Source organism: Ictidomys tridecemlineatus, unplaced genomic scaffold, assembly GCF_052094955.1.
Source record: "Ictidomys tridecemlineatus isolate mIctTri1 unplaced genomic scaffold, mIctTri1.hap1 Scaffold_2348, whole genome shotgun sequence".
NCBI lineage: Eukaryota > Metazoa > Chordata > Mammalia > Rodentia > Sciuridae > Ictidomys > Ictidomys tridecemlineatus.
This window is the reverse complement of record NW_027522025.1, coordinates 3479-27111: the sequence shown is the minus strand read 5'-3', so window position 1 is coordinate 27111 and position 23633 is coordinate 3479. Positions and strand designations below refer to the sequence as shown.

General features: G+C 35.9%; 1 protein-coding gene and 1 non-coding gene across 3 annotated transcripts in view; one reads left to right on the top strand and one right to left on the bottom strand.

Moving 5' to 3' along the window:
* The window catches only part of LOC144373108 (transport and Golgi organization protein 1 homolog), a 30021-nt gene extending 7836 nt beyond the window's left edge, over nucleotides 1-22185 (bottom strand). Inside the window, exons 1-5 of one of the 2 annotated variants that reach the window (XM_078036231.1) lie at nucleotides 22077-22185; nucleotides 19623-20337; nucleotides 19149-19352; nucleotides 16829-16974; nucleotides 577-705 (exon numbers count right to left, since the gene is read on the bottom strand). In XM_078036231.1, the coding sequence (XP_077892357.1) occupies nucleotides 577-705; nucleotides 16829-16974; nucleotides 19149-19352; nucleotides 19623-20337; nucleotides 22077-22154 (1272 nt within the window). In that variant the 5' untranslated portion in view covers nucleotides 22155-22185. The remainder of the gene's footprint in view (nucleotides 1-576; nucleotides 706-16828; nucleotides 16975-19148; nucleotides 19353-19622; nucleotides 20338-22076) is intronic. The other variant, XM_078036232.1, reaches the window with a different exon arrangement.
* LOC144373109 (U6 spliceosomal RNA) lies at nucleotides 13693-13799 on the top strand. Its single transcript, XR_013432889.1, has one exon. It is a non-coding gene; the product is annotated as a U6 spliceosomal RNA (small nuclear RNA).
* Nucleotides 22186-23633: the final 1448 nt, after the last annotated feature.

The window sequence follows — 23633 nt, the reverse complement described above, 5'->3', positions numbered from 1 at the left end:
TCATTTTACTGTATTTCTTTGCAGCATTTCCCCCTGTTTGTATGTTTATATTAACATACAGTTCATCAACATTTAAATCTTAGTTTCTGCTTTTTTTTCCCACTTCACATTTAATTGTGAGCATTTTCTGTACCTCAAAGCTTTGAAATAAATAAATCTGCCTACTATTCCACTAATCGAACATACAATAACCCCTAAATGAATTATGTTGTGCTAAGTCTTCAATCTAATACACTGTTCCATTGAAAAACATTACCAAATCTTCAAAGCATAGTTATTTCTTTAAGATAGATTACTAGACATATATGCTACATAAAAGGATATTTATCTAACCTATCCCATCTTTTATCCCACTTTTAAGACTTCTGATACATATGAAACTACTGGTCAGGATGGCTGTAAGAATTACCAGTTCTACCAACTGCACCCACACTAAATTATTTTATAATGTTAGTTTGACTTAAACCACTATTTTGTGTTTTAGCAATTGAAAAAGAAAAAAAGGGGGGGGGCAGTGACTATATAAAATAATCCTTGTGCTTATGTGCTAAGGTATAAGTAAGTTAATTTACTCACAAAAGCAGTTCTCCAAGAGAAAATGACAAAGGATACAATCCCAAAGAAAACAGTGAATACTACAGGCTTCCATGGTAGTCCATAAAAATCAGGCACAGGTTGAGTATCATCAGGCAATGTAGTAAACAGCTTAAACAGACAAATTAGAAGAAATGGGAAACCTTAAATTTATAACAAAACAGTCACAAAGAATCATGGCAATTCTAAACCAACTTCCTCATCAGAAATCCACCTCCTCAATATTTTCCAATAGCTTCTTCAAGAGAGAGGATACTGGCAGTCTCATATTTTTTGTTCGCTTCCAGTGTTTTCAAGTATAATGAATCTAAATACTTTTTAAAAATATTTATGTATCTTTAGTTTTAGGGTGGACACATTGTTTTGTTTTTATATGGTGCTGAGGATCGAACCCAGTGCCTCATGTATGCTAGGCAAGCGCTTTACTGAACCACAACCCCAGCCCGAATCTAAATACTTTAAATTGAGCATACATTTCCAGTTTGTAATAGGCCCTATATCATCACATTGTCTAACACCTGGCTAGAATCCCTCTGGATCATTCTTTTCTCTTAGATAACCTGGTTTTTATAATTTAAAATATTCATTTAAGACAAAACTTAAATATATGAAAGAACTAATTAATTTTATGGCAACAAATAAAAACAATGACGATATATGTATAAGATTTTAAATCTTACTTCCATTCCACTCTTATATACAGATACGTGACAGGTAATTTCAGACAACTCTTGAAAACTGGCTTAGATAAACTTCTCTGAATTTAACATCCTTCTATAAAATTCAGAGCCTAATTTTAAATGGTTGCTCAAAGGCAGTGCAGTAAACACCTGCCTACTCTTCCCTGTTTTCACCGCCCTCTACACGTAATAGGAGATAACTGTCACTTGGGCCCAATTCCCCAGCAGTCTCCTTAGGGAAAAGACCTGTAGTAACATTAGCTGTTTGGATTGTTGGCTGCATTTCAGAACATACCATGAGGTTGTCACCTCTATTCCGTCAAAAAAAAAGTGCAAGTGGGGAAAGCTCAAGTACACTCTCACCGGCCTCGCTTAACCATACAGTCACGTCCTGCCTGCCTTGGGCCTGACACACTCCATTTCTCCGTCGCCACGACAGTCAGTGCACCCACTCTGCCAGAACTCAGCCACCCGACAGGGGTCCCAGGAGCTCTGGGTCCCCCAAAGAAACAGTGACAGAAGGCACAGTGGCAGGTACTGAGTCCATGGTGTAGGGACAGCTGAGTGGAAGCGACGCTTCCCTGCAGAACAGCACAGGACCCTCTCTTTCACCGTTTCCTACTTCAGTAGGACCCAGCGCAGGGGGCGGGTACTGGGAGTGAACTTTGCCTTCCTCCACCACAGGCGCTTTCCGCCCAAGGCACGTGAAACCCGTCATCAGAGGAAGCCCCTGGGTGAACTGCAAGTGAGCAGACAGAGGATGCTAAGGGGCGTGGCGGGGAGCGGGAAGAACCAACTGCGGAGCCCGGTGGGGGACAGCGCCAGTAGAGCCAAGCCGAAGAGTCCAAATGAAAGGACTCCAGAAGGAAAGAGGCTCACCTGTCCCCGGAACTAGGAGAGGACCGGCGATTTAGAAGGCTCTGGAGGAAGCCATGGAACTAGCAGAAGGGGATTATAGGCAGAGACTAGGAAAAAGGAGAAAGTCAGGCCTCCCAGCCCCTCCCAGAGCAAAACCCTTTTGTCAACGTGTTGAGACACCAGGTACCTACCTGCCCCAAAAGTGCAGACAGAAGAGGAGAAGCTTCTCCTGCTCCCTTCTAAAAGACTACTGCTAGGCTTTCCTTCCCTGCTCACTCTAGTCCTGTTACTTTCTCCAATTGTGGATGACACTCTTTTTAAAAAAGCCTAACCCTAAGGAATCATGTCATTATCACCCCATGCCGGTGGCTTCATTTCTGGATGCCACATTTTAGGGTTGCATGACTTGTGGAAAAAAACAGAATCATGAATAGCCCGAAAAGCACGTGCTAAAAATTGAAGAAACTGGGGACATTTAACTTGGGGAGAAAATGAACATCTGTGGATCTTTAAAAATCTGTCGTCAAATTGAATATAGTCAATTCAAAAGAACAAGAATAAGCAGGAAAGCACTGAAAAAGAAGAGCAATGAAGGGTACAGGGAGGGCAGACTATATAATTAATTCATGTACCCTCATCCAAGCCCAGGAATACATAGAGATTGTGGGACAGAATAGAGAATCCAGAAACAGAACCAACTGGACATTTGGGGTACAATAAAAGTTAGTTTGGGGAAAATAGACTTTCTAATAAGTAGCGTTACCACATGGAAAATTATAAAATTGGATTTTTCTCTACTTATTCAAAAGATAAACTACAAATGGATAAGAAACATGAATGTAAAAATAGAAAATAAACAAGTACTAGAAAATATTAAGTGAAATTTTCTATGTATTATGAGTGGGCAAAACCTGCCTCATTGAAAAAATCTTTCCTGGCTGTATCTAAACCTGCTACACACACACACACACACACACACACACACACACACACACGCAGGTTGACAATGACAAACTGAGAAAAAATATTTGCAACATATTATTGTCCAAAGAATCATGTTCCTGAAATATAAAGAACATTATAAATAAAATGGCCAGCAAACCTATACAAAAATGGGCTGAAGAAATAAACAGATCTCAGGAAAAGAAATGCAAATAGCTATAACATATGGAAACTTGCTCTGCTTAGCTCATAATGAACAAAATACAAATTAAACCACACCAAGACACCATTTCTCACTTGCATTGGCAAGATCCAAACGTTTGAAAACATACTCAGTAGGTGAGAGAATGTGGGGGAATACAAATTCTCAGACACTGCTAATAAGTATACAAAATGATACAACCCTTATGAATGAGATTTGGCAACATCTCCCAAAACTGCTTATATATTTACCTATTAACTCAACAATCCCACTTTTTTTTTTAACTTTTTCAGTGCTGGGGAAGGGTATCTTGGGCAAGTGCTCTACTGCTGAGCTATAGTCCACCAGCCCTAATTTCTAAAGATACTGGGAATACAACAACAAATGTTTAAAACTTGTATTTACAAAACTATGTTATTCAAGCATTAATTATAACAATACAAGATGGTCACAAAAGGCTGAAACAACCGTCATCAATGAAAGTTGTTGAATAAACCAAAGAAGAAAGAAAATAATTTTAAATACTGCTAAGAGCTGGTTTCTGGAATACATTTTTTAAAAATGAAGTAGAGAAAAATATTTATAGAATACTATTTGTATCTTAGAAAGTGAAAAAAGATGAATATATTATTTCTTATAGCTTTGAGGTAAAACTGACATGCAATAAATTACATGTATTTAAAGTGTGCAATTTGATGAATTTTAACATGAAATTATGAAATCACCATTATAATCAAGATAATATACACATCCTTTACTTCCAAAAATATTCTCATTCTCTAGGTAATTTTGCCCTTTGTCACCCTTCTTTCTTGCCCCCCACTTTCCCATTCCTCCAGCAAAATGTCTTATCTTAATAGATTGCTTTGCATTCCTCAAGTTTTATGTGTATGGGATAATATATTGTATTTTCTATGGCTTCTCTTATTCAGCATAATTTGAGATTCATCTACATCAGTTTATCTATCATCTATTTTTATTGCTGAGTAGCATTTCATTACATGTACATACCACAATTTGTCTATCATCTATTGATAGACATTTGGATTTTTTTCCAGTTTGGGGCTTTTACAAATAAAATAGCCAAGAACACTGATATAAAATTCCTCCTATTGCTATATAACTTATCTTTTCTTTGGAAAAGAATGGTTGGATATGACTGGTGTATGTTTACCTTTTTAAGAAGGTGATTCTACCACTTTATATCCCCACCAGATGTGTACCCATCCAGTTCCTCCATCTCTTCTCCAACCACTCAGCACAATTGTCTTTAATATTAGATATTTAATAAGTGTGTAGTGGTAACTCTTATGCTTCAAAATTGCATTTCCCTGATAATTATGTCAAGCATTTTTAATGTATTTACTATCTGTTTATCTTCTTTGATGAAGTGTTATTTTACAGGACTATATTTTTTTCTAATGCGTTCTAAGAGTTCTTCATATATCCTTGATGCAAGTCTTGATAAATGCTTTACAGTAATTTCCTCCCAGCTTGTGTTTTGTCTATTTCATTGACTTCAAAGTGTATTTTGAATTACAGAGGTTTCAGTTTGATGAATCCCACATTGTCAAATCCTTTTTAATGCTTTTGTTGTCAAATTTAAGAAATCTTTGCCAAACCTAAGTTCAACAAAAATTTTTCTCTTATTTTTTTTCCTAGAGGTTTTGTAGTTTTGAGTTTAATATTTAAGTCTGTGAGTTAATTCAGGTGTCTAATGCAAGGCATGGATCAATATTTTGCATATAAATATGCAGTAATTTCAGTACCATTTGCTGAAAAAACTTTCCATTCTCTACTTGTCTTTCCATCTTTGTCAATGACTGTTGCCATATATATTGTGTATCTATCTCTGAATTCTTGGCTCTGTTTCAATATGTTTTGTCTGCAATCCTGATTACTGTAGCTTTAGAATATTTTTTTTTCCTCTTCGTATGGTACTAGGGATTGAACACAGGACCTTGCATATGCTAGGCAAGTCCTCTACCACTGAGCTACATCCCCAGCCCTAGATTAAGTCTTGAAGCCACGTTGCAATCAGCTTGTCATTTTCTACAAAACTCTGCAGGGATTTTGATTGGAATAATGTTGACTCTGGTGATTAAACTGGGATGAATGGACACCTTAGTCTTCTGACTCATAAATTAGGTATATCTCTCCATTTAGGTTCTCTTTAAATTCTATCAGCAATATTTTATAGTTTTTAATATATACATTTTAGTTTTTGCCACGTTTATGTTTAAATACTTCATATTTTTATTCTATTGTACATGGAAATCTTTAAAATTTCAATTTCTAATTATTCATTGTTAATATATAGAAAATATAATTGCTTTTAGATGTAAATTTTATCTGTCAACCTTACAATAGCTTTTTTCTAGATTATACCAGATTGTATCTATATATATTCATGTTATCTGAAAAGAAAGAGAATTTTATTTCTTCCTTTCCAATCTGAGTGCATTTTATTTCTTTTTCTTGCCTTAGTATACTAGCTATTTCCTTACTGCACCCCAGTACAATGCTGAATAGATGTAATGAGAGTAGACATCTCTGTTTGGTTTCTGATCTTGGGGAAAAGTATTCAATTATCAACCATTAAGTATGAGGTTAGCTGCATTTTTTCAGAGGATGTTTTAAGCTCCCTTCTATTCCTAGTTTGTTGTTTGTTTTTCTACATCAATAATCAATGCTGAGGGGCTGGGGTTGATACTCAGTGGTAGAGCACTGGCCTAGCATGTGTGAGGCAATGGGTTCAAATCTCAGCACCGCATATAAATAAGTGAATAAAATAAAAGTTAATCAACATCTAAAAAATTTTTTTAAATAATAATCAGGGCTGATTTTTTTTACATGTTGATGCGATTTATTGTCACCTACTTGTACATGCACACAAAATAACAATATAATTTGGCCAATATTACTCCCCAACATTTCCCCCCTCTGCTATATTTTTTAAATGCTTGTTTTGTATCTCTCGAGCTAAACACAAAGACTGTGCTTTTAGGTACATCAATGTGGTAAATTTCATTGATTTTCAAATGTTAAATAAATTTTGGATTCTTGACATAAATCCCCATCATCCGTCTAGTTTTTGTCTATGATGTATTTTCCTTTTACATATTGTTGTATTTGACTTAAATTTTTGTTTAGAATTTCTGTACAGATTCATTGGAGATCCCATGAGAGGTATGTGGTTTTCTTTTCTTATTATATCTTTGTCTTGGTTTGGTGTAGTGATAACACTGGATTCATAGGAGAAATATTTCCTTGCTTTAATATTCTACAAGGGTTTAGTATTACTACTACTATTAGGAATTAGTATCATTTCTTCCTTAAAGGTTTAATTGGATCACCAATAAAGCTATCTTGGTCTTATATTTTTTTCTTTGTAGAAAGGTTTTTACCTATACCTTCAATTTCTTTAATAGTCAACAAGGTTTATGAAATTGTCTGTTTTTCTTGAGTGAACTTTTGCAATTTGTGGCTTAAATAGAATTTCTTCATTTCATCTAAATTGTCAAGTTAATTAACATAAACTGTTCATAATATCCCCATTATCAGTCTAGTATCTGTGAAATCTGTAGTGATATCCCTTCTCTGATTGCGAATATTGGTAACCCGTGTCTCCTCTTTTATTTCCCTCACTAGATGTTGATCAATTTTATTCATCTTAAAGAACTAGCTTTGGGTTTCATTGATTTTCTCTTATTTTCCTTTTTTTAAAATTTTACTGACTTATGGTCTTTATTATATCTTTTTTTCTTGCTTACTTGGAGATTAACTTATTTTTCCTTTTCTAGTTTCTCATAGTAGGAACTAAGTCAATGACTGGAGACTTATTTTTTAATAAAGCTATCTTGGGCCTGGTAGTGCTATAAGTTTTCCAATAACACTTTAGTGACATTGCACAAATGGATATGTTGTTTTCAGTTTTATTCAACTCAAAATATGAATTTCTTCTCTGATTTATTTGACTCAAAAATTATTTAGCAGTGGGGGCTAAGGTTGTAGCTCAGTGGTAAAGTGCTTGCCTCACATGTGTGAGGCACTGGGTTCGATCCCCAACACCACATAAAAATAAATATACTGTGTTGTTCATTTATACCAAATATATAAATATGATAGATAGATACAGATATACATATAGATATAGATAGATAGCAGATAGCAGCCTGGCACTTAAGTTTTCAAATATTTGAGAATTTTCCAGATTTTTCCATTATTGATTTCTCATTTTATTGTGTTCAGAGAATAAGCTTTGCCTGACTTTGAATACTTTTATATTTACTGATAATTTTTTTAAGATCCAGAATATAGTTTATCTTGGTAAATGTTCCATGTGCACTAAGCTCCTTGGGGGTTTTCTATAAATGTCAATTAATTTCAAATGGATGGATTGATTATGTCATTCACACTTTCTACAACCTTACTTTTATTTTTCGTTTTCTGCCAATTGCTGAGGAGAGGATATTGAAATCTCTAAATGTAATCTATAGGATTCATCATTTTCCTCATAATTCTATCAATTTTGATACTTCATGTATTTTGAAGGTCTAATATTAAAAGTACAAGCATTTAGGTTTATTATATAATCTTGACTGATTCGTTTATCATTAGGAAATAACTTTCTTTAGTCCTGATGATATATTTTGCCCCACAACCTCTTTTGGTTTAATGTAGCTACTCCAGATTTCCTTTGACTAGTGTTTAACATGAGATACCTTTTTCAATCATTTTAATTTTGACTTCTTTGTGTCTTTCTATTTACAGTGTTATTCCCTTAGACATCTATTTGGGTCTTGCTTCTTTAGGCAATATGACAATCTCTGTTTTTAACTGATGTATTTAGGTACTTTCCACTTAATAGGATTACTGCCGTGCATAGGTGTAAGCTTAATATAATCTTCTATTTGTTCCTTCTGTTCTTTGTTCTTTGTTCTTTTTCTTTTCTTTCTGTCTTCTTTTGCAGAAATACCACTATCGGTATTTTTAGTGATTCCTCTATTGGCTTATTAAGCTATAACTCTGTTTTCTAATCTTAGTGCTTCAGGGTTTAGAATATACATCTTTTATTTGTCACAATCTACCTTCAGATGATACTATATTACTTCACATATTCAATAAGAACATTACAATAGTTACTACCCTTCTGAGATTTATACTGTTGTCATGTATTTTACTTTACATGTTTTCTAAGTCCCATACTACACTGATATTTGTCTTTAAACAGTCAATGACTTTTTAAAATGTTCAAATAAGAAAAATTATTTTAAATATTTATGTACACAGTCACCATTTTCAGTGTTCTTTACTCCTTTATTCCATTATTTCCATCTGCTGTCTTGGTGCAAGTGTAGGTGAATTCTTTCAGCTTGTATGTCAGTACAAGTCTTCATTTTAGAAAGATATTTCACTGGGCATGATATTATCGGCCAACATTAATACTCTTCAAATATATTAAAGGTATCACTCCACTATATTCTCTTATGCCTAATTTCTGACAAGAAATCTGATGTCATCCTTAGTTCTTCTCTACATAAATGTCTTCTCTAACTGCTAAGATTGCTCTTTATCACTGGTTTTGAGCAATTTATTTATGATATAATATACCTTGATATAGCTTTATTCATGCTTTTTGTACTCTAGTCCCATTTAATATCTTGGATCTGCAGATGTACAGTTTTCACAAATTTTTGGCCATCATTTCTTAAAATATTTTTCTGAATACCTCTCATAGCTCAACTTGAAACTGTCCCACAGCTCACTGATGCTCTGGTTCACTTTTCTTTAACAGAAGAAATTTTCCCTGTTTCATTTGGGGTACTTCTCCTGCTATGTCCTCAAGTTCACTAACAATTTCATCACAATGCTTATTCTGGCATTAATCCCATCCACTGTGTTTATCATATATTTTCAACTCTAGAAGTCTGATTTTCTTAAAATATATCTTCTATATCTCTTTTTACCTTTTTAACACACGAAATATAGTAGTAATGACTTTTTAAAAAATGCCATTACCTCATTCTAACATCTCCGATAGTTCTCAGTTGGCTTTGATTGGATGATTCTTCTCCTCATCATTGTGGAATGTATTTTTCTTGCTTCTTTGCATGCCTGGTAAGCTTTGAATCGATGCCATACATTACGAATTACTATTCTTAATATTTCGTATACAATTAAATTACTGGAAACAATTTGATTCTCTTGGGTCTGAATATTTGTTAGGTATGACATAAATTGTAATAGTCAGTCCGAGGTAACACCCTTCTGATTATTCTACCCAACTTCCTTAGATAGTTTTTTCCAGGTGCTATTCTGGTCCCTGTGTTAAGACCTGTTCCTTCTAATCACTTAAGATGGTTTCTCTGACTTGCTAAGCAGTTTCATCACACTTATGTGCAGATCAATACCCTGCTGAACACTCAGAGAGCCTTTCACAGATTTCCAGAATTGTCTCTCAATGTAGCAACCTTCTTTTGGTACTCCACCCTGTGAATTCTAGTCACTTTGGTTTTCCTGGAATCTCAGCACCATCTCTCAATTCATGGTATCCTCTGGTTCTGCCTGACTTCCCCTTCTTTGTCATGGCTTGGGAATCTCTTAACATAGTAAAAGCTGGGGCAACTAAAGAGCTCATAGCATTTGTTCTTTATGTTTCCAGAATCATTCTTTGTTGCTTGATCTTCAATGTTACTGGATCTTAAAATTTTATGTTTGTGGGTTTTTTTTCATATTTATTTTAGTTGTTTCAGTTGGGAAGGTGAAGCCAGTACCTATATAAATCTATCATAGCTAGATGTAAAAATCATTTGCTTTTCTTTTTCTTTTTATGGTGCTGGGGATTGAACACATGGCCTCCTGTGTGGTAGGCAAGTGCTCTACCACTGAGCTGCATATCCCTTTTCTCATTTGCTTATTTTTTTAATAGCAGAATGCATAATGAAATAAATTTTAAAAGTTAACTATAAAAGAGAGTAATATCAGGGTAGACAGAACTGGGACAAAAGCTAGAGTTCTTTCAAAATCAGGCAGGAGAATCACAAGTTCAAAGCTAGCCTCAGCAACTTAGCAAGTCCCTACGCAACTTAGTGAGAACTATCTCTAAATAAAAAATAAAGAGCCTAGGTATGTGGCTCAGTGGATAGGAGCCCTGGGTTCAATCACCAGTACCAGAAAACAGATTTATTTTCACAAATTAACTTTGGCTCTTCTAAATATTTAAATAATTGTAAAATAAATAAAAAAATCTTTAAAAATTAACACCTAAATATTGAAAGCAAAAATGAAACAACCTGTGATATCATGTTGGTGACAAACCACAGAAATGAATTATTTCAAACATACCTTAGTGGGATATAGCTTAAAGACAAGAGAATTTCATTTCATTTCAGGAATACATTCCTGAAAGTATTTTAAACAACATAAATATAGTCGTGTGTTGCTTAATAATGGGAATAAATTCTGAGAAACACATCTTAGGCAATTTCAGTGTGTAAACATCATTGAGTATACTTATACAAACCTAGAAAATATAGCCATTTCCACACGTAGGTATTCATATATGGTATATCATCGCTTTGGGGATAAAAACCTATAAGTTATTATTATACTGAATTCTGTAGACAATTGTAACATTGTAAATGTTTATATATCTAAACATATCAAAACACAAAAAAGATTAAAAATACTAGGTGTCAAGAATTTTTTAGCTCCATTATTATGCACTAATGACCAAAATGTCATTAAGTGGCACAAGACTGTAAACAATTATATTTATGTCATTGAAAACTGGAACTCCAACATCAGAGAAAGAAAACACAAATCTAAGATAGATGAAGTGAAGTAAAATCTCTCTAACATCCTGAATTTTCATGGGAATTATCTAAATGACATGATCAAAAATCCCCACATATTTCTGAGCTTTGTTCACTAAAAAGGCTTACAAATGACAGTCAATTTGAGCAATAAGCAATCCTAGTACTTGGAATGTAGCCTCTAAATACCATTTCCTATTGAAAGAAACCAAAGTTCTTTTAGAGAAATAGTTCCTTCAAGGTCTGGACAGGGAATGTTTAAGATGAACTTGGAACATCTCATAGTTCAAAAGCAAGGGAAACAGGTAACAATGACCACTAGGTGGTGGCAAAGGGTCCCAGGAGCCAAGATAAAGAGGCTTCTACAAGGCAAAAGGGGGAGAAATTGAGCATCAGATAAGAACAATTACTATTCCTAACTGGATTAAACACACCAAATATTTTTAAATGCATGACATCATATTGACTCTTAAATAAAAGTTAAAAAGATTTCAAAAGCCCCTTTGGGTATCATTTGATAATGCTAGAATAATACCTTACTATTCTGAAAAGTGTTTAAATGAAGAAAAGGAATCAAATGTTTATCTCCTGCCTTAACTATACAAACCGAATATCTGTGTAAAGAATAATCAATCATAGCCAGGCGCTGTGGCACACACTTGCAATCCCAGTAGCTTGGGAGGCTGAGGAGGGAAGATAGCAAGTTCAAAGTCAGCCTCAGCAAAAGTGAATTGCTAAAGCAACTCAGTGAGACCCTGTATATAAATAAAATACAAAATAGGGCTGAGGATATGGCTCACTAGCCAAGTGCCCCTGAGTTTAATCCCCAGTACCAAAAAAAAGAAAAAATAATCAATCATAAATTTTTATTTGTATAGGCATCCCAGCCTTTAAATGAAGAAAGAAAAATCCCAGCAATTCAGACCATTGCTATTTTGCAACCTGTAATATATTAGCAAATCTCACCAAGGTCACTGTTGACTAGTAGTCAACATCAAAGGAGAGGACATGCAGATGTCAATGCAATAATTTCCTATTAAATTTTCATAAGAAACAGAATTGAACCTAAACCTGACTACCAATTTCCAAGAAATATAAAGCAACAGAGAGAGGCTGAGGTTGTTAGCTCAGCACTTGCCTAGAATGCATGGAGCCCGAGGTTCAATCCCCAGCACCACCAAAAAAAAAGGCAATAGAGAAAACAGGTTAAATTGTTGTACCAGGGGGATGTCATTTATTCACCCAAAATACAATATATCCTAGAAGTCCCACAAACATATTTTTTTCAATTATTGCAAAAAGTTACAACAAAAGGAGAAATCAATAGAGAGTAACTTATATGAGACTTGTTCTCCCACTGAAAGCAACCAGAAAGTTGGAATATATATATATTGGTACCAGGGATTGAACTCAGGAGCACTTGATCACTGAGCCACATCCCCAGTCTCAGCCCCATTTTGTATTTTATTTAGAGACAGGGTCTCACTGAGTTACTTAGCACCTCACTTTTGGCTTTGAACTTGTGATCCTCCTGTCTCAGCCTCCCGAGCCACTAGGATTAAGGCATGTGCCATAATGCCCAGTCAAAAAAGATTTTTAAAGAGCTATTTTTCAGATAGAAAGCCACAAGGAACATGCAACTGTCACCCCTAAGAGCAGGAGAACAAATAGGTGAGCATTCTACCTGGAGGCACCCTCTAGACCTCAGTTTGAAAAGGGGAACACAAATGGGGCACAACAGTCTCACTGAGGAGAGAGAGACCAGAGTTCCAGGAGATTAAGCAGCCAAAAATATGTAGAGAAAACTACCAGAAACATGGGAGCCACAAAGAAAAAGAGTTCCAGAAATCTGCATGGAGGTGGTCTTCAGTTTGGGGCTACATTCTAAGCAGTACCTGTGAGGGCCAAGAACAATATAAGCTAACCAATCCCACAGTTGGCACTGAGCTGGGAGAAGTCTGGATTCCAGCTAGCCAGAGAGAGTTGACGTACAAAAACAGTATGGTCAACAAGCTCATGAAGATTTATTTGATCCTGGCATCATGGCACATATCTGTAATCCCAGCAATCAATCCCAGGTTGAGGCAGGAAGATCCCAAGTGTGAGGCTGGCAACTTATCAAGGGCCTAAGGAAGTTAGTGATACCCTATCTCAAAAGAAAAAAAATGTTCACTCAATATCATTAATTATCAGGAAATAAACTCACAAAGACATACCCACTAGAATGGCCCAAGTGCTAGTGAAGATGAAGTCAAGTGGAAGTCTCCTAAATTGCTGGTGGAAGTATAAAATGATTGTGGTCATTTTTTAGCATGGCTTGACAGTATCACATAAGACAAAAACATACATTAAACGTAGGAGGCAATTGCACTCCTAGATATGAGTCCACTTATAGTGGCATATATATGAAACAATACTGTAGGAAAAATGAATCTATAGTTTAAAAAAAAAGTTATCAATGGTTGCCTGGAACAGGTGGTGAAGGCACTCACTGGGAAGGATCCCAAGGAAACCCCTTTTCTAGTGAGAAAAAAAACTGTTCTATATCTTTATTATGGTAGTTTTTACATGGGTATCTACATTTGTTAAAACTCAGAGTGTGCTTGCTTTGGCAGCACATATACTAAAATTGGAACAATACAGAAAAAATCAGCATAGTCCCCGAGCAAGGATGACACCCACATTTGTGAAGTATTCCATAGTTTTGTGGAACCAACCCTTCAGCAGATGAATGGATAAAGAAACTGTGGTACATATATGAAATGGAATATTACTTATAGCATTAAAAGAGAAAAAATTATGGCATCTGCGGGTGAATGGGAATATCAGGTTAAGGGAAGTAAGCCAATCCCCAAAACCAAAAGCTGTATGTTCTCTCTGAAAGTGGATGCTGACCCATAATGGGGGTGAGGTGGGTGGTAAGGGGCATGGAAAGAATGGAGGAACTTTGGGCAAAGAGGAGGTAGGACAGGTGAGGGGGCAGAGGGATAGGAAAGATGGTGGAATGAGATGAACCACATTACCCGAGGTACATGTAGGACTACACGTGTTGTGTACAACTAGGAAAAGTTTTGTTCCATTTATATACAATGAATTGAAATGCATTCTGCTATCATGTATAACCAATTAGAACAAATTTAAAAAACTCACTGATATTGGCTCTCAAGGAATTACTGTTAAGTTGTGTGATGGCCCGTGGGTTCATTATACTATTCTCTATGCTTTTCTTTAAAGCTTTTCTAATTAAATTTATTTTTTAACTAGTACATAGAAACAAACATTATAATTATTGAAGTAGGTAACATGACATTTTGATGCATGTATACACTATGTAACGTTTAAATCAGTTAAATATATCTACCTCCTCAAACATCATTTCTTTATGGTAAAACTTTCACAATCTTTTTTTCTAGTATTCTAAAATATACAGTATGTTATGGTTACCTATAGTCCCCTACTATTCTCTCTGCTCTTATTTGAAAGTTTCCATGATAAAAATACTAAAAATAATTTTTAAATTAAGATATAACTTCAAATATTTAAAGGATTTCTATGTAGAAAAGAATTCAATTTTATAGAGGAAATCATGTGGAGGAAAATTTGGAGTCAATACAAGGATGAACTAGACAACAGAAGAACATATAGCCTTGTAAGAGAGTGACTCATGCTAGGAAATACTGGTGTACAGGCCTCATAACTATTCGTCAGGGCCACAGTAAAGAAAATAACAGCAATGAGTGAGAAACTAGACTAACAGCCTTCCAAGGTTTCTTCTAACACTAAGATTCTGCTAAGATTCCATTGATCAATGAATCTGATTGGTGCACATCTCCCAAACACATCAGAGCCTATTACTCTCCAGTCCTATCAGATATCATACTACTTGTTTAAGATTTTACATTGACTTGTTCATAATTTTTGCATATATTTGTTAAGTCCTTTTCTTAAGGCTTTCAAAAATCACAATCATACCTTACACCTGTTAGACTCTTTTAGTCCTCGCACAATGTCCTGTACATACTGGGCCATCAAAATGCCTTTTTGAAATCTCCTTTCAAATCAGTCTCCTAACATTGTGCCTCTTCTTTGCCACTCACGTCTATGTCTTACCTATCACCGTACAATCACTGACCATACCTGCACCACATTCATGTCCCCTGACCTAGACCTAGAGGAGGGCTCTGTGCATACCTAAAAAATATGAATAAAGAAATCCTTCCCATATCATGAGGCTGTTAACTTTCCAAGTGATGCTGATTCATTCTGATAATCAAATTATGACTGTAGAAGACTGCTTTAATCACTGGAAATATAATTATTCTAACTGCCTGGCTCGTACATATCCCTTACCCAGGTGGCTGCCACCATCATGAACAAACATGGAGCCAACTGAAAAATGATTTGTTTCTCCCCACCACATCTTTTCCACCCTGGTGGTCTTTCCTCCCCAGGTATTCATTGTCTTTATACCACCTTCTGACTGTCTACATGAGAATTAGGGCGTGTGTAGGGGTAAAACCCTTCAAAATGCCAGACACCTCACCAGACATTTTACCTTGTCAAATCATTTAATTCTTATGATTGGAGTAAGCATTATCTACATTTTTCAGATGAGGAAAACTTTTTTCAAAAGTTTAGTTATTTGCCCAAACGTCTAAATGATAACCTTGGGATTTGAAACCAGATCTACCTGGCTTCAAAATCTACACATTTTACAAGGAAAACAACAACATCATCTTTCTTACACAAGCTCTGAAATAACACAACCTACAGGAAATAACTTCAGTTGAGGAGGATTACTGTCACAATGGCCCTAGGACCATCTTATCCTCCAACCTCTAAAAGCTTTCTCATTCCTATAATTAAACTCTTAAAAGTCCAATATCAACAAATACCAATAGGGGGGAGGTAAGTCCTAAAATGCTTAGATAAGCTTCTAGACAGATTAAATGTCTTGTTTGGATCATGATTTTCTTTAGAAAGATCAGCCTTAAGTGACTCTTTCTAAGAAACAGATCTAACCTAATTCCTTTCATTCTTAAAACTTTCTAAGGATCCCCACTATTAATGGTCTAATGCTACTTTGGCTCATGACTTCCTTTAAGATTTGCTGGCCTCTCCAACAGGCCCATCCCCCTCCAACTTCACACTTTACAACACCAACTATTCACATTCTCCTGCCCTCCCCAAATATCCTTTCTTCATGTTTCCATTTCTCTGAACACATTTCTTCTGACTGCCAGATTCCCCCACCACCCCAGCCTGTCTAATCAACAACAAACCACATGTCAGACTCCTGTTTGCCCTTTGCCTGTGCTTCAAACACATCTCAACCACTTTCTGACCTTACTGATCACCCTTCCAACCATAATAAATGCATTTATGGACAATAATGTTCTACCATCGAATAAATACCTCTCTTTCTGCCATTATCTTACTGTGTTTCAAGTGAATGCTGTTATCTCCCTGCCAGAATGAAAGGTTCTGAGGGGAAGAACCAAGTTTTTACAGGTGTGCAAATGTCTAGCCTTGGTAGACAGCAAATCTTCCTCATGTGCTAAACCAAGTAGCCATTAAAGCCACACCCCTATGGCTTTTGTTTCAGGAGCTATCTACTCAAAGGGTCAAGAGTCATTTTCATAAAGACATTTTAAGTTTTTCACTTCATGACCAGAAGCCACTTAAAAACTAATAAATAATCAACATTCTAATTGAAGAAACTATGTCAAACTTACCATCTTAGACAAATAAAGCAAGAATAAATATAACAAGAAAAGTATGTTGTCCAAAAGGGTGGCATCTGCTGGCTCTTCGACCTTTATCTCTAGTTGGTTTTCTGTATCAGCAGCATCAACAGGAGTACCTTCTGTTATAAGTAGCTCTAAAATTGAAAGGGGAAATTGCTATTTTATTTTATGCTATAGAATAAGAATTGTCTCTCTTCAGTTTCAATATTCATCGAGTGTTTCACTAAATATATGAGTCACAGTGCTTGGAATATGTGGCTCTCCTAAAGACAATTAACACAACAGAGAAGAAAACTTCAAAATCCTAATTAGAGCTGTCAAACCCTTCAATTATAAAATGAACAATCTCCAGTCTACTCTCCACTACTTCCATGGCCATACAACTGCTACCAGAACAATATTTACTCAAGGAAAAATTTTAAAACCAGAGATATATAGACAGGGTCACATTCAAAAAACATGGATTTAGTGCTGGTGAAACTTTGTGTTTAAAATTTTAGGAAAGCTGAAAGAGAGGGAGTCTTGGTTTGCAGATTTGCAGGTGGAATGGGCCAAGGCTTAACACAGTATCTGGCACCTGGCAGAGATACTCAACAATTATTTATTGAATGGACAGATGACAACTATTTAAAAAGAACACAGTAGTACCAAGAGAGACTAAAGGGAATTGGGTACAGACCTGCATTGAGGCTCTGTGAATGAGGTAGAATTCCAGTTACACCTGAGAGCTTGTAGGGGTGGAATTTCAGTATGAGTTACATGAGCCTGGGGTATGTTTGATTAAACAGCAGGAGTCCAGCATGCAGTTATTAAGAAGTTGGACCAGTTGCCTCTAAGGTCTTTCTCAACCCTGAGATTCTATTCACTACTATTTTTTTAAGCTTTTGCCTAATTTTTTTTTTTAGTTTTTGATGGACCTTTATTTTATTTATTTGTATGCAGTGCTGAGAATCAAACTCAGTGCCTCATATGTTAGACAAGCGCTCTACCACTGAGCTACAACCCCAGACCCTCCATTCACTATTGGTCTATGAATTTGACTGCTGGTGAAGTCTGCCCCATTGGCTCAGCATCTCAGCACCTGAGACACATTAAATGACATTTGGGAAGATTTTACCTATTAAAGGTCATTGACATCATTTTGTGATGGAACTTAAAAGGCCAGGGAAATAATTCATTCTTAATTTTGTAAGTCAAGTTTTCCCTATTCTTGAAAGTTTTGGAGCATGAAAATAACAAATCGTAATGGTGCGTGATTCATTTTCATAACCTTATAGAGTTAAAGACAGTTCAGAAGTCAGTAGTGTTCATATATGGATGCAATGTCTTCTGGAAAATGGGAGAACTCATATGTTATTCCTTCTCAAATTAACTGAATCCCCCCTTGCTATGAGTTCTCCTACACTCTGTGTGTGCAGATGGTGGGGGGGAGGTTCAGATCAGTGCTGCCAAGCCCTGCACTGGTGCAGGATAATGCTTATAGCTATGCTTACAGACCAGAACCTTTAAAAACACAAAATACAGTAATTATGGCTTCATAGCACCACACTGGATGGATTAAAATAAACAATTAGTCATCATCTAATTTACTGATAAAATGAGAGTGAGCAACACAAAAGTAGAATGCTGTTGATGCCATTATTGGGGATTTTTTTGAAAAATTGTTTCTCATCTCCCACTGGATACTGTGCACTATGATGAAGTATTTGTAAGTGTCAATCTAAAATCGATTGCAGTTCTGTACTGTTTGCTGTAAGTATATAGTATAAAGATCTGGACCATTGACTGCATTTGAAAAAGTTTAATTACCATGTCCAGGAAGCAAGTCAAAACAGGACTTGAGCTATATTATATTCCATTTAGAAGAAAAGGGAAGAAAAACACAGAATTTATGAGACTATGAACAGTGATTATTCAAGCTAACTTGTACTAGGCCAGACTTTCCTGGAAGGCCTGCTAAACACAGATTGTGGGTCCCACCCCTAGAGTTTCTGGTGCTGTTGGTCTGGTTGAAAACTACAGTTTTAGAGCATAAGGCCTTTGAAGAAAAATATTTTAGTTGTAAATGGTTTACACAAGCTAGTCATACCTAAACATTTGCTTTTAGGTGAGTTACAGTCTCTGGCCTATTTTTGATTTCTAGTCATCTTTATTCTTGCTTTTCTCTCACTTAAGATTTTTTTTTTTTTGAACTCACATGTACCTATATCACTCTCTGCTCTATTTCGTACCTTTGGCAACAAATATCCTTGAAAGCCTTCATTATGGTAATGCCTCTACTTTGTAGAGAAAAATTGGCAAGCTTTACCTGGGTCTACTTTCTCAGTATTTGGGATCTGAGACACTTCTGAAACACCCATGTCCTCAGTCACAGGTTGATTCAAGAGGCTGGGCTCTTCAGGATGGTTCATATTAAAATGATGACGCAGGAGGTTTGGCTCTTCATGAAGATTTCTATTAAGGCGATTTGTGTTCTCTTTAGGAAAATCATCTTCATGGGGTGGCTGCATCTCTACAAGGGAGAAGAATGCATTGAGCCAGATGGATGACACTATCTACCCCCACTTAAGCCCAATGATCAGCACTCCCTCTCAGCACACAGTTCCAGATACCTCAACACTGCCCTCCATGTCCTGGCATGAGCCCATGAGAAAAACTGGGCAAGGATACGGGAGGGTTAATTGTTTTCATCCCATTTAAAGGATGACTGAACTATACAGTCAAATTTATAAAGAAGCCTCATCTGCCAGAGGACTTTCCACCTTTCCCATTTCCATATCACCTTGTTCCTTGTCCATCATGTCTACCCTTTTGGCTGTGGTTTCAGTTTTCTTTAAAATCTTCCAAATTATACTCGTTTCTTGTTTGTTTTCTTTGGTTTCTAGATAAGGATTGATTTCTTTTTTCAAAAGTTTATAAGCATCAGTCTTCTCCTGTTTGTTTGAGACCTGAGAAATGTCTACCCTTTTGGCTGTGGTTTCAGTTTTCTTTAAAATCTTCCAAATTATACTCATTTCTTGTTTGTTTTCTTTGGTTTCTAGATAAGGATTGATTTCTTTTTTCAAAAGTTTATAAGCATCAGTCTTCTCCTGTTCGTTTGAGACCTGAGAAATGTTGCTGGTTTTGTTTTTTTCACTTTCTGGCACTTTCAATTTATCTGGTAGTATTTCTTCAAAAAGTTCAAGTGAAGTTTGTTCACCCTGAGCATTATCTGTTTGACTATCTGCATGAGGATGGTTCTTCTGAGCCAAAAATTGTTCCTCAAGATCCACAGTGTTTTCTGAGAATGCACTTTCAATTTGTTGTGAGTTTGCTACTACTGGTTTAGGTTCAGGTTCAACATCCTGGGAGACTTCAGGAAATTGTCCCACTTTTTCTATAGCTTTCTCAGAATCTTCATTTGCAGAATCATACAATTCCAAAAATCCTAGAAGTTCTTCTATGTTATAATTATCAAAATCATCTCCTCCAACATCAAAACAAACAAAATCTGTCTCCTGTAAGGAAAAGAAAACCATTAATGTGTCAATAACAAAGTATCACAAAAGCAAACTCATCCACGCTCCCAAATTCAGGATTGGTTCTAAAGAATCTTTGAGGTCAACCAGATTACCCTCCTCCAACCCCCACTGCCTAACTCCATCTATGGCTGAGTAAATCTGTCTTTTTCTAGACTACAGTGTTAGAAAGTCTATTCTTTCTTTCTTTCTTTTTTTAACATGGGTCATATTCTTTAAAAAGCATAATGAGTAAAAATGGTGACAATTTGGTCTCCAACTGCCTGACTCTTGGGTCTCTCTCAATTTGCTCTGAACATAAGTAGGGAAAGGCAAGGTATCACTTATAGGATCCTCCAGCTCTTAATATCTACACCTATGTTTCAGAAATTTAACTCTTAATCATTTGCTCAGGAGAAGCTGGAAGATCCTGCAGCATTGAGAAAAATGAATCAGTTTTAAAGTATCTTACTGAGATACAAGTACATTGGATGGAATAAAGAATGATATTAAGGAGGCTCCTCACATTATTATTACCACAAGAACAAACTGAAAACAAGATTCAACAAGGTATACACCTTTCTCTTCATCAGGGTTTCACAGTCACTAAGATCTCTCTCAGGATTATGTGTATATTATCTAGTCTTCCTTCTTGCTACTAGTAAGCAAATTGATATAAAAGGAGCCATAGTATGAATGGACATGTTTTTAAAAAATTTCCATTCCTAATTAAATCTTCATAATATTCTGCGGGGGTTCCGGGGGTGGGGGAGGCAGTTCAATGTAGTAGGGATGAGTGATTTCCTCTCCTCATCACATGCATTTCTAAGCCATGAGGGATGCATGTAATGGGAAATACAATGAGAAGGCAGAGTTCAAAACAAATGAGTTCTCTGTAATCAGTGAACTGCTGTCACAGCTTAAATCCCAAGAACTCTCTTTACCAACAATGAAGTCCAACAAGCAACAGAAGTGATTTTATGGCCCCTGAGATTATAAAGAAATTTTAGGAACAGCAACAACAAACAGGATGACTTTATCCATTCAGTCCATCTAATCTAAGAACTGTCCTAGCCTAGCAGTTTGCATATTCTACAGCCACTACAAAGAGCTGCCCAAAGATGTTTCAGTGTTGGTGGGCATCAATTACTATACAATTTAAAACTCTAGAAAATAATCAGCTGAAGTGAGAATTCTAGAACACGAAATCCTTTCAGTCACAAAATCAATTTAAGTCAGAGCACCATACAGGAATGTTGTATAAAGGAAGCAGTTGGGGCCTTAAAAGATCTGAGACTGAACATCACCTGAAACGCTCAGGTCCCCTTTTCCAAATCTATAACATGACTATGATCCCGTATATGACTAAGAATAAGAAAACCTTTGTAAGTACATATTTCTAGCCTAGTATAAAAGTTAGAGTTTATTAATTTAACCTAAATATACTTAAAATGTCTAATAACTATCCAATGAGTTTTGCCTGTAAAATGAAATTATTTGCCTCTTAGAATATCTGTTTCAATATATTAGACAAATCTCAGATTATAATATAATCACCCTAGAATGCCTTTCAAACTTTTTTTTTACAGGTAGTCTGATTTCAAATGAAAATCTGACACACAAATGTTAGATTGCCCCCCAAACACATTATAAAACATTCAGAAGCAGTTAACTGAATATAACTGATGGATTTATAAGCCAGTTTACAATTGAGAACAAAAAAGAAATCCATAACTTACATCTGTTGGAATTTGTAGCTCTTCTTTAGTATGTTCACGAACTACCTTGATGAAATCTTTTGGAAAGTATCCAAACATATGGCCAACCTATAGTGCAAAAGAGACAAATATCAAATAAATTCTGTACAAGGAATATAAATAAGAGATTTCTCAGAAGTGGCAGGAAATATACACATAATAGATAGATATATGGTATAACCAAGAAAGAAAGTTGCTATAACAATTACACTGAGATTATTATTTCAAATAAAAATTAAGTACAGAACTATTAAAGCAACATTTCCAACCACTGAAGTTTTCTTTTTTTACATTTAGCTTAATTCTCAACACAGAGCATATAAAGTTAAGACTTCTGAAGTAAATAAAAGATCTGCATAGAAGATTATTGGATACTATATGGTTAAAACTATGTAAATCAAAGCTGGTTATAAATGCAATTCCAAATAACCTCTAGCAAGAATTTACCTGTACATTTTGTAGCATTGCTCATAAACCAATATTTATGTCTTTCTTAACCAATACACAACAGTCATAAAAATTAATAAGTAAAAATAATACAAAAATCTCTAAAATGTATTACCACTATAGCAGATGTATTCATAGTATATGCTTTCCTAGCTTTGTCCAAATCTACTTTTACAAGCACTTGGGGAGTGCTGAGGGCCATTGTCAAGTAGGAATGAAGCTTCAAAATTTCCTTGCCAGCGTACCCCATGTTAAATGGATTTTGCTGTTGACATTGCATGTAAGGTGACCTTGCTCAAGGACCAAGGCAGATCCGGGTTTAGAGCTGATCAGGTTTGAGGAAGTGCCCCACTCCTTAGGGTGTTCCCGGTTTAAGACAAAAGGAGTTTTAGGGAAGTTGGAGGTTGAAGATTATTGCTGCTGGGAGTAGGGCGTGCCTGCAGCCTGAGTTCCCGCTGAGTTCTCCTGGAGAAAAAGTTTTTAGGAGGTGAATTGTTTGGGAGATTGGATTGCCCCTGAACCTGTGTGGAGGTGGTGTGAGTTGGGAATAAAGAATTGCTGTTTCAATCTACAAGGCTGTGAGTGCCTCCTGATTCTGTGCCCAGCCAAGACTGCGGCATTATGGTGGCCCGTACGTGGGATGTCTGAAGCTTCGGGGTAAGTGAATTTGCTCGCTCCTGAGCAAAAAAATGGGTGACCATTTCAAAAAACAATGTGTTCTTGTTTTGATTTATTTATTTTTTTTTCATTTCAAGTGGCCTGTTCCTAGAACTTTCTCAGGCAAACTAAGGAAAATGGTTGACTCAAGGTTTGAAGTTGTTCGCCTCCAAGGAAGAAAAATTGTTAGAGGAAGGAGATACCCCAGTAAGACCAAGAAAAACTATGGCATATGTTGATACAATACAAAAATGTAGCCCATGGCTTTATAAAGATGAGTTATTAAGTGTATCAATGGGACCATTATGGTATCCTGTAGAAGGATTTTTCTTCAACAAGAAAGAGATGGCTAGTTCTGTTCACTATACTTGTCTTGGTTTTTACAGACAGCTAATTCATTTACAAAGCTAAAATGTTAAAATATCAACCACTAAA